General features: G+C 37.6%; 2 protein-coding genes across 2 annotated transcripts in view; one reads left to right on the forward strand and one right to left on the reverse strand.

Moving 5' to 3' along the window:
* The window catches only part of LOC132615624 (pentatricopeptide repeat-containing protein At3g24000, mitochondrial-like), a 95,414-nt gene extending 94,223 nt beyond the window's left edge, over window positions 1-1,191 (forward strand). The window contains exon 4 of the mRNA XM_060330234.1: window positions 1,159-1,191. The gene's annotated coding sequence lies outside the window, so the exon portion shown is untranslated. The remainder of the gene's footprint in view (window positions 1-1,158) is intronic.
* A 973-nt stretch (window positions 1,192-2,164) lies between these two features.
* Window positions 2,165-5,731, reverse strand: LOC132615625 (uncharacterized). The gene is made up of 2 exons (XM_060330235.1): window positions 4,817-5,731; window positions 2,165-2,463 (listed from the first exon to the last, which is right to left on the reverse strand). The coding sequence occupies exons 1-2, from the start codon at window positions 4,990-4,992 to the stop codon at window positions 2,292-2,294; spliced, it is 348 nt and encodes a 115-aa protein (XP_060186218.1). The 5' UTR covers window positions 4,993-5,731; the 3' UTR covers window positions 2,165-2,291.
* Between the last annotated feature and the right edge of the window lie 6,283 nt (window positions 5,732-12,014).

Raw genomic sequence — 12,014 nt, forward strand, 5'->3', positions numbered from 1 at the left:
GAATGGTAATGACATAGAAGATCTTCAAATGAAGGATGTGGATCCAATAAATTCCAGTGTTGTTTCTTACCTTAAAGTAGACATGACAGGTTTTGCTCCTTTGATGAATGTATCCAGAGATGATCCGGAGGCTTTAATGGAAGTCTTTCCAAGTGAGTTGGTGTGGGACCTCTTGAATGAGATGGAGCAATCTGAGAAAGTAAATAGACTGGAGACGGGAGGAGGTATGTGAATATTTTTTTTACTAACAAGTAGTCTTTTTCCCTATCCATCCAGCCCTATAACCAAAAGAAAAGAAGAACAATAAGGAAAAGGAAAAACAATTGATCTGTACTTGTCCATGTTTTTATTTTTCTTGAATTCCCTTTGATGCAAAATCTGTTGAGCACATGTTTTGTATATGTAGATTGAGGAGAGAGCGAAAAAAGACATTGGTGGGTGGGATGTAATATATCGTAGTGCTAGAAAAGCTGAAAAGCTTCAGTTTGAAACTAATGAGAGGGATGAAAGAGAGCTGGAAACGACTGGGCAACCAGTATGCATTTATAAGGTTTATGATGGAACTGGAGCTTGGCCATTTCTGCATCATGGTTCTTTGTACCGTGGGTTGAGCCTAGTGAGTTCCTGTGACTTATTCTATATGTTTCAGTTTCATATGGTTTCCTCTCGTTTTTTGGTATTTGTTGGTACAGAAATGGAGTTTTTAAGAATACTATGCTATATGTTATACATATTTGCTAATGCAGATCAAGTACATTCTCTTAAATTTTAAATGCTTCATTATGTTACATCTCTCGTTTCTTTGGTTATAACTATCGAATGTTCCCTTATAGTCAACAAAGCACGGACATTGAGGTCAGATGATGTTGATGCAGTTGGCCGGCTTACCCTCTTAAGTGAGACCTACTACTGGAATATCCTCTGTGAGATGGGTGGTATGTTCTCAATTGCAAACCATTTAGAAAAATATTCATAAGCGACCCTGGATCGGGTTCCAGCCATCGCGAGCTACTGGGAGAAAAGTATAATGATGAACTCTGACGGGTGAACTTGTTCGTCTTGTAATTGTTAAACTTGATACCGTCATATTCAAATATAATCACTATGTACACTTTTCTTATTTACAAGTTCCATATAGGATCTTTACTAGTGCATCAGGTTTCCTTATCTAAAAATGCTGAGCTGGCCCTAGAAGAAACAATACAGGCAAAGGATAAAGGTGATATAATATACGATTGGGCACATTCGGGTGTGGATGGTGGATTTACAGGAAGCAATGATGCCCTTAACTTCTGGTCACGGTGCGACGTATAGAAAGGCCACTGCAGGTAAATATTACATTTATTCATGTTCTGACCTAACACAGGAGTAGTTTAATTCTTACCAACTGCATCAACACACGGAAACTGGCATAGATATATGGAGGGAGAGTTCACTAGGCTTGAATAGTTAGACCCTGCCACAGGGATTATCTAACTATTTTGCTACTAACTAAAGAAATAAAGAATAAAAATATACCACAAAGCTAAGAATTGTGTTCTGACTCGTATTTCGATCCTTTCCATAGCAAGAAAAACCGGATGTAACAATAAAAATAAAATCACCAAATGATTAAAGTTTTTTTCACTTACAATTTCTCATTGTCTTCAAAACACAGTAGAGTCTATCTTAAACAGAACACACATTCTCAAACATTATAAGTTCCAAAACAGAACAGAGTAGAAAAAACTAACAAGTTGAGTTTTAATCCAAAACAGATCCATAGTAGCACAAACTAACATAAAAAACACCAGTCAGACACCAGCCCCCTCGTCCGCCAAGGTCGCCATTACATAACTTTGGAACACACTTGAGGCTTGAAAGTGAACTGAAGCAGCAGCTTCTACTTGTTAAAGCCTCAAATTAAACTCCATCACTTCCCTAACTCTAGCTTGGGCCCTGCTACGATTTGGAAGGGACGCAGCATCTCCGGGGTAATCAGATTCATACAAGAACCCCTCAATAACGGAAAACCTATAACAAGCGTCACTTAAGCACCTAGAAGATGATCAAAATGCCGCTTCATAAGGCGGGCCTTGAATTTGAGACCATTATAGAAACTGCCTACATCATCAACCAGCTCACTTACTTCCTCATAAACCCCGCGCAAATCATCAATAGAACACTATTGATGATTTGCGCGGGGTTTATGAGGAAGTAAGTGAGCTGGTTGATGATGTAGGCAGTTTCTATAATGGTCTCAAATTCAAGGCCCGCCTTATGAAGCGGCATTTTGATCATCTTCTAGGTGCTTAAGTGCGCAAATCATCAATAGAACGACTATTGAGATTTCTCTTAAACAGCACCAAAAATCCAGCATCGTCCACAAGGAAGTAGAAGTCTTGTGGAGTTAAGTTTGGCATCATATTAATCAGACTAATACGCCCAGTGAGACTATTAAATGCTACCTCCATTTCAGCAACCCTAAAATCCCAAATGGAAAACATGAGAAAAACTTGTCCCTTCAACAAATAGTAGATACAGAGATGAATAGAATAAAAACAGAGTATGCAACAGTGGCAAAATAGAGCAAGAAAAGCTCTATTTAATAAGAGTAAGAAAAGCTCAGAAGCATAACATGTTTCAATTTAGCTCCTATTCACTCAAACCAATATGTGAATTCCAGAATAGGCGGTGCATAAACATAAACAGTAAAATTAAATATAGCTCAGACGCATAACATCACCATTTTACACAGATTTAGTATACAAGCAGTGAAGTAAAACAAAACTGAGAACCTCAGTTATCAGATAGAACCATACAAGCACCTATCGACATTTCATAACCCTTGAGCAAATGTAAAATACCAAATGGAAAACGTGAGACAGCTTCAACCAAGAGTACATAACTACTTACCAGACAGGACCCATATTACCGTACAAAGCCACAAGTAACTAAATTAGAGGATTTCCAGAAACACATCCAAACACAGATGGATTTCCAGAACATCCCAAAAATTAGAGGCAGGAAAATCAAAAAGGAGGGAAGGGGAAAGAGCTATTTCTTTAGCATGTAACAAGTGAAATAGATAAGGAGAAATGACAAAATATGATATTAATGTTTTAAAATGGAAACATTGCAGAAAAAAGAGAAAAAACAACCTTCAAGGATCTAATAGAAAAGGATTGAGAGACTAGCTATATCAAGAGTAGAAAACTGAATGTAGTTTGTCCATTTTCCCTTCTGAATTATACACATCCTAGGCATTCAAACCAACCATTTGAACTTCCCATTTTTAGTAAAATATAATTAACTTGTATAGCAGCAAGGTAAACACGGATGATTAACATCAAGCAATAACACAGCCCCAAAGCATAAACAATTTTTACGTCATAACGTCATCTTCATATCAATAAGATTGCCTTTACTTATATCACTGTACCTAGATTCCTAATTACACATGACTTCTGCCAACATTTGACTTCCAGAAAAGGCGTGTATAATCATGAACAGTAGCAGATACAAATCCTAACCTGTCACAATTTGGCTCCTACGCATTCAAACAACCATTTCACTTCCAGAATAAGCTTGTATTTTCATAAACAGTAGCAGATTCAAGCCCTGGTTCTTTAACATGCTCAATATAAGAGGAAGAATAGCTCAGAAGCAGAACAAGTCGCAATTTAGCTCCTACGCATTCAAACAATCATTTAACTTCCAGAATAAGCAAGTTTTATCATAAACAGTAGCAGATTCAAGGCCTAGTTAGTGAACATGCTTGATATTAGAGTAATAATAGCACAGAAGCATAACATGACCCATTTTAGCTTCTATGCATTCAAACAAACATTTGACTTACAGAACTAGCGCGTATTATCATAACAGTAACAGATTCAAATCCTAGTTGGTTAACATGCTCAATATAAGAGTAAGAACAGCTCATAACATGTCGCAATTTAGCTCCGACGCAGTCAAACAATCATTTCACTTCCAGAATACGCAAGTATTATCATAAACAGTAGCAGATTCAAGGCCTAGTTATTTAACATGCTCAGTATTAGAGTAATAATAGATCAGAAGCATAACATGACCCATTTTAGCTTCATTTTAGCTTCTATGCATTCAAACCAACATTTGACTTACACAATTAGAGCGTATTATAATAAATAGTAACAGATTCAAATCCTAGTTGGTCAACATGCTCAATATAAGAGAGAATAGCTCATAACATGTCGCAATTTAGCTCCTACGCAGTCAAACGATCATTTCACTTCCAGAATAAGCAAGTACTATCATAAACGGTAGCAGATTCAAGGCCTAGCTATTTAACATGCTCAGTATTAGAGTAATAATAGCTCAAAAGCATAACATGACCCATTTTAGCTTCTATGCATTCAAACCAACATTAGACTTCCAGAATTAGCGTGTATTATCATAAACAGTAAATTAAAAATAGCTCAGAAGTATAACATAACCAATTTACACAGATATAGTATACAAGCAGTGGAGTAAAACAAAACTGAGGCCCTCAGTTATCAGATAGAACCATACAAGCACATATCAACAATTTCATAAACCTTGAGCACATGTAAAGAAGTACTTTAATTTGTATTAAAGCCTAGAATAAGATCTCATCACTTGACTAAATAAACTTGACTCGTGTTTATACAGAGTTAAGGAGCAAGTGAAAGGAAAAGCACTAAACAACTTCATAACAGGTCCAAATACAAGACAACTCAAATCAAACATAGATATTCGAGCATGTTATCAACAAAAACAATCAGAAACATACATATCTAGACAGATAATTGAAATATTCGACTAAAAAAATACTTACAATATCAGATATCCGATATACGCAATACGTTCTTCATCATTCTTCAGAGATTGAACATTTTGCCTTAGTTGATTCACTCCAGCGCTTGCGGCCAAGGGCAAATCCGAAGGATTTTCATCACCAAAGAAGTTTTGAAGTATGCAACCATTGTATATGGAAAGATGCAATGGTTGCATACTTCAAAACTTCTTTGGTGATGAAAACATTCGGATTTACCCTTGGCCGCAAGGGCCGGAGTGAATCAACTAAAGCAATATGTAAACAAGAAAACTCAATCTGGTATAGGATATGTATTAAAAGAGAGACACTGCAGGGTTTGTCATTCAAATGGGCTTTACTTTTTGCCCAAATGACCAAATGAGCTGGTATCTAATTTTTACCCTTCAAATTAAATTGTTTGTCTAGATTGGACAAAAATTTATATCAGCACAAAATAGGGTCAAAAGTGCAAATGACCAATTTAAGAGATCTGGAATAAATTCCAGAATTTTTCGACCAAAACAAAACAAATAAAGAAGCACCGACTTTTCCCAAGTTTAAAATTTAAAAAAAAAAAAATGGCCACTAAATACTTAAAACACCAGAACACAAGACCCTTAATTTTTAGACCAAAAAACTTTAAAAAAAAAAAAAGAATGGATCTAGATCTATAAAAGAAAATGACAAAACAAATAAAAAGTTTTTTTAAAAAAAAAAAAGAGTGAATCCACTTACCATGGGGGATGCTTTTAGCAAAATCATGAGCCAAAAAAAATAAAAACAGAAGCTGCCATGGTAGGTTGGGAGGAGGGGTGGTGGAAGAGAAAGTGTTTTGAGTTTGGGGAGTGGTGTGGTGGGGGCTTTGATGAACGACGGGAGAGGAAAGTGTAAATCTCAGTAGAGAAGAGATATAGTACATCTTCAGAAGAGAAGAGAGAAAGTACAAGTAAGGTCTATTAAGTCCACTGGCCTCCACGTAAGCGCCACATAAGGGTCTATTTAGTCCACGTGGCCTCCATGTAAGCACCACATAAGGGCCAAAGCACACGCCTTCCCCGATCAAACCATGTGTCTGCCTACTCTGTCCACGTGTCCTTTTCTTTTGGTTTAATTTAATTACTCCATTTAAATTTTTATCCGGAAGTCAATAGTATTTTCCATAAATAAGAGTATAATTGACGTAAAAGAAAAGATCTCCCAATTCTAGACATGCGGACCAAATTAACCCAAAATATCCCTCTCTTTTTTTTAGTTTCAATAAATATATTACTTTTTTCCGTTCATTTTTACTTGTTTGATATTTTAAAAATAAATTTTTATTTTTACTTGTCACATTTAACATATCAAGAGAAGCTATTTTTTTTTTTTTTGTTTTACTCATAGCATTAATTACTCATTTCAAAATATTTTTCAAGTCCAATATAACTATAAATCAATTAATATGAGTAACATGATAAATTAGGCAATTCATTTATTATTTTTTAAAAGGTGTGCAAAATCAGCGAGGACAAATAAAAGTGAATGGAAGGAGTAGTAAAACTAATGCTAAGAATAAAATTGTAAGATAATAATTTTCTTTTGATTTTCTAAAACTATAACTAGAACAAAGTATGCGGAGTAATTATTTTAGTAAATTTGACAACTAAATGGGAACGCATGGGATATGAGTATACTATTTACATTAAAAAAATTAACTATATTTAGGAATTTTAATATTTTGCTGTAAAGATAACTCAGAAGTGAAAACGACTAAACGAACCTGCATTCAAATAGTAATAAATGATGCCAATCCCGATATATGCCTTTATCTTTGCCCAACCCGATTCGAATTTTTTGGTTGGGTTCATATCATTTTGGCTTGAAAAAAATTTGAGTTGGATTATTTTAGTGGGTAAAAATTATTTGAGGAGAAAATAATTTTGAAGGGCTGGGATGATGCCACGTGACAACTGTTAGACATAAGGGTATAATTGACCCCATAGTATAACGGTAAGGGTATAATTGGCCCTAAAGTATAATGAAGGATATGAATGAATTATTTCCCAAAGTTCAGGGATAATTTTGGCCCTTTTCCGTTGTTAAAAATATCTACCAACTTATGAGTCTTTTCTTATAAAATATAAACTTATGAGTTAAATTTTATATTTTAAAAAGTTAAAATCATGATTTCAAACCATGGGTTGGCCAACCGCCTAGTAAATGGAGTGGAATTGGTTTTGCAAAGTGCATAAAATTTGTGCGTTATCTAACTTGTCAAAATAAGAAAAACAAAAACTCGGGTGACGTTTTTAAGAGTCCGGAACCAAAATGCCCCTCAAAAAATCAACCAAAATATCCTAACCAAAAAAATGTTACAAAAGTATTTTAGCGCAGTAAAATATTGCGCTATAGCACTTCACGGAGACAGAGCCGTTAAGTGTTATAGCGCAGTATTTTACTGTGCTACACAAATGTTTCTCTCACCTATAGCGCAGTAATTTACTGCACTATAGGACTCTTTCTCTCACAGCTATATGACCCAGCTAAAACCCCCGTCGGGTTCCACCACTGGTCCCTCCAGTGGCAAAAAAAAATTGAAAAACGGAGGCGATACCAAGGTGGTCCCCACATCCAAAAAACGTCGTTTTCTATTAAATTTCACCCGGAAAGTTTAGATTCTCGGTATATTCAAGTCAAGGAACAAGATTCTAAGTTCGAATTTTGGGAAAAGCGGCGTACAACTCGATTAAAATAACTCTACAAAAAATCTTCGATTAAGGTTTTCTGCTATGAACTTTTGTTATTATTTTGTTATATACATTATATTCTAAGCATGCTTAACATGTAATCCTTTCAACTTTCCAAAATAAAAAAAAAAATCAATTGCTTTTGTTCGGACTGGGCAGTGGCTTTTACCACTATTCCGATTTTTTTTTAATTCATTATTCGTTAAATGTTTATGAATTTTTAATTTGTTAAATGTTTATGAATTGTTAATTTATTATATGTTTATGAGTTGTTTATTTGTTAATTATTTATGAATTGTAAATGAATTATTATTTTGTTAATTGATTATTTGTTAAATATTGATTATGAATTTATTAGTTGTTAAATATTGTTTGTGAATTGAAAAAAGTTGATTGGTAATGAATTATTATGTTGTTAACACTTTGTTTGGATGATTGTTATGTATTATTTTGACATTTATCGTATTGTGTTGTATTGTATAGGACCAAATCAATGTTTACATAAAATAGGACCTTTCGTCGTTACATAACAATAAAATTAAAGTAACAATCAAAACAAACATTTTATTTAAACTAACAACATAATATAATACAATAGGTAACAACCATCCATATTAAAAAAAATATGATGTTAAAAAAAAAGTGCAAACTTTGTATTCATAACAAACACTAATATAATAAAGTTATAGATACGGAGCACAAACTACAACGGTTCTTTCTCTCTCCTTTGCTCTCTCCCAAATCTGTCCACCCACCACTCCGTCCGGCGACCATACGTCACCACTGTTCAGGTGACGCGGCGACCAGGTAACGCCGGCCACTTTTCCGGCTAGATTTACTTTTCTTTTCTCTTTCCTTTTCTTCTTCTCCTCTTCTTCTTTTTTTCCCTTCTTCAATCTGCTTCTAACGCTGCCAGTACGCCGCTGCGCCATCGCCGGCGACTTTTTCCTGCCAACCCTCTCTTTCTCTCTCATTTTTCTCTTTTTCTTTTATTTTTCTTTTCTTCTTTTCCCCCCTTATTCTCTTCTCCCTTTCAGGTATTTGTGAACATTTTTCCGGCAGTGAACAGTAACTCGACCGTGAAAAGTGTTTTTCGGCGACAACCAGGTTCAGTTCAACTGAAGTTGGTACCTCCGGTTTCCATATCCATTATTTGTCCATACACTTGTAGTTATAATTTGCTGACTTTAGACCTTTGAATAATTTATTAGTTCATACTTATTTTCGTAGTTTTGGTTAGTGATGGTAGACTAGGGTCATGTTCTCGTTCGGGGACGGAGGTGAGGGTTAGGAGGGGTAAGTGAGTTAAAGGAGCCCCTAGGTTGAGAGTAGGGTCTTGGAACATTGGGACGTTAACGGGGAAGTCCATAGAGCTAGTTAAGATTCTTAAGAAGAGGAAGATTAATATAGCTTGTGTCCAAGAGACTAAATGGGTAGGTCCTAAAGCTAAAGAGGTAGACGGGTATAAGCTGTGGTTCTCTGGTAGGTCGAAGTATAGAAATGGGGTGGGCATTTTAGTAGATAGTGATTTAAGGGACCAAGTGGTAGAGGTTAGGAGAGCCACTGATAGGATGATGTCGATTAAAGTGGTCGTTGAAGGGCTCACTTTGAACATTATTAGTGCATATGTGCTGCAATCGGGCTTAGGCGAGGAGGAGAAGAGGCGCTTTTGGGAGGATTTGGACGAATTAGTGTGAGGCATACCGCCTACTGAGAAGTTATTCGTGGGAAGTGATTTCAATGGGCACATCGAGCCTATTTCGGAAGGATATGATGATGTGCATAGAGGCTTTGGCTTCGGGGACAGGAATGGAGGAGGAGTCTCACTTTTAGATTTTGCAAGATCTTTCGGGTTGGTGATAGCCAATTCGAGTTTTCCAAAGAAGGAGGAGCACTTGGTAACCTTCCGTAGTTCAGTGGATAAGACCCAAATAGACTTTTTACTCCTTAGGAAGGACGATAAAGGTCTGTGCAAAGACTGTAAGGTCATTCCGAGCGACTATCTTACAACCCGGCATAAGCTCTTGGTGATGGATTTAGGGATCAAGATGACGAAGAAGAAGAGGGTCGTGGATGACCGACCTAGGATCAGATGGGGGAGTTTGACCACGACTAGTGCCTCGAAGATGGGAGAGAAATTGAAGTTATGGGGGCCTGGTATAGTAGTGGGGATGCGATAAGTATGTGGCATAGGACGGCTAATTGCATTAGGGCGGTAGCAAGGGAAGTGTTGGGGGTCTCGACAGGTAGTTGTGGCCAGCATCAAAGGGACTGGTGGTGGAATGGAGAAGTTCAAGAGAAGTTGGAAGCAAATAAGGTAGCGTATGCGAAGTTGATAGAAAGCAAGGATGCGGTGGTGCATTGAACGAATAGGGAACTTTATAAGATGGCGAGGAATGAGGCGAAGTTGGTGGTTCGACGGCAAAATCGGCAGCATTTGAATGCCTTTATGCTGAACTAGAAGAGAAAGGAGGGGATCAGAAATTGCTCAAGCTAGCCAAGGCGGGGGAGAGAAAGGCACGTGATGTGGTTCAAGTGAAGTACATCAAGGACGAGCATGGCAAAGTATTGGTAGAGGAGACTCTCATTAGACGGAGATGACATTCATACTTCTCCAAACTCTTAAATGAAGAAGGGGACAGAGACATTGTGTTGGGAGATTTAGAACATACAGGAAGGCGTCACGATTTTGGGTATTGCAAGAGTATTAAGGTTAAGGAGGTTAAGAGTGTTGTTCGTAGAATGCGTAGGGGAAGAGCGACCGGACCTGACGAGATTCCTGGGGAATTTTGGAAGAGTGCGGGCCCGACAGGTTTGGAGTGGCTGACTAGGTTGTTTAATGTCATCTTTAAGATGGCAATGATGCCTGAAGAATGGAGGTCGAGTGTAATGGTCCCTCTATACAAGAACAAGGGAGATATCCAGAGTTGCAATAACTATAGAGGTATCAAACTGCTAAGCCATACTATGAAAGTGTGGGAAAGGGTGGTAGAGATGAGGGTGAGGAAATACGTGTCTATTTCAGAAAATCAGTTCGGATTCATGCCGGGACGCTCAACTACAAAAGCCATCCATCTTGTGAGGAGACTGGTGGAGCAGTATAGGGAGAGGAAGGGGGACTTACACATGGTATTCATCAACCTAGAAAAGTCTTACGACAAAGTTCCAAGAGAGATGCTTGGAGGCTAAAAGTGTACCTGTGGCGTACATTAGGGTGATCAAGGACATGTATGAGGGCGCCAAAACCAGGGTAAGGATAGTAGGAGGAGACTCATAGCACTTTCCAGTTGTGATGTGGTTGCATCAAGGATCAACTCTTAGTCCGTTTTTATTTGCCTTGGTGATGGATGGATTGACGCGGCAAATTCAACGTGAGGTGCCATGGTGTATGCTTTTTGCAGATGACATAGTCCTAATCGACAAGACTCGTAGCGGAGTTAACGCTAAGCTGGAGGATTGAAGACAAACTCTGGAGTCTAAAGGGTTTAAGCTGAGTAGGACCAAGACGGAGTACTTAGAGTGTAAGTTTAGTGAAACACCTCAGGAGGCTGGCTTGGAAGTGAGGCTTGGTACCCAAGCCATCCAGAAGAAAAATAGTTTCAAGTATCTTGGGTCTATTATGCAAGGAAGCGGGGAGATTGACGATGATGTCACACATCGTATTGGGACAGGGTGGATGAAATGGAGGCTTGCTTCCGGAGTGCTATGTGACAATAAGGTGCCACCACAACTGTTACATCCCGTATTTTTGAACGTCGGATTAACTGTAAGTTGAGGTGGGGCCCACACGTCAAGATTTTTTTTGGGACATGTGACAAATGATATGAATCACATATGTGAAGTTAAACACAACTCAAGAAGGACCCTTGGGCCAAATCAAAGTGGAAGTCCTCCAAACGAATATTTTTAAGAAAATATTTTCGGGTGACCTGACTTTGGAGGGAAAAAACTGTATTATAAGTTTGGAATTTGGAAAACTACCATGAAATAGAAGTTGTAGATAATTGAATTAGCTTTCCACCCATAGGTCGTGGGTTCCAAGGTGACGTCGGTACAAGGAGATATGGACGTTTTAAGGTCGAAAGGTCAGTGGGCTAGGCCCAATTCGGGACCAACCGAGTTGGCCCAAAAAAAACGAAAAGAAAAATTTAGGCCCAAGGTGAGAGGGTGGCCGGCCATACCTGGTCCAAGCCCACCAAATTGATTAATTTCCATGTGCCAAATTAATATAAGGGGCCATATATGCATTATTTATTCATTAGAAACTTCAAGAACCAAGAACAAAACACAAAGAAGAGCAAAAATAAGGCCATTTCGGGTTTGGCCATAGGAAAATCACCCCTCAAAATCTTGCCTCTAAAATTATTTTCTTGTTGAATTCCTACTAAATTAAGTGTCCTTTACAACTTGGTGTAGTTGTTTTGGAAGAAGGAGCACTTATTTCTTCAAGTTGACAACTTGTTCAAGGGAAGAAATTTGTAGAACAAGGTAAG

The sequence above is a fragment of the Lycium barbarum genome, chromosome 10 (genome assembly GCF_019175385.1).
Source record: "Lycium barbarum isolate Lr01 chromosome 10, ASM1917538v2, whole genome shotgun sequence".
NCBI lineage: Eukaryota > Viridiplantae > Streptophyta > Magnoliopsida > Solanales > Solanaceae > Lycium > Lycium barbarum.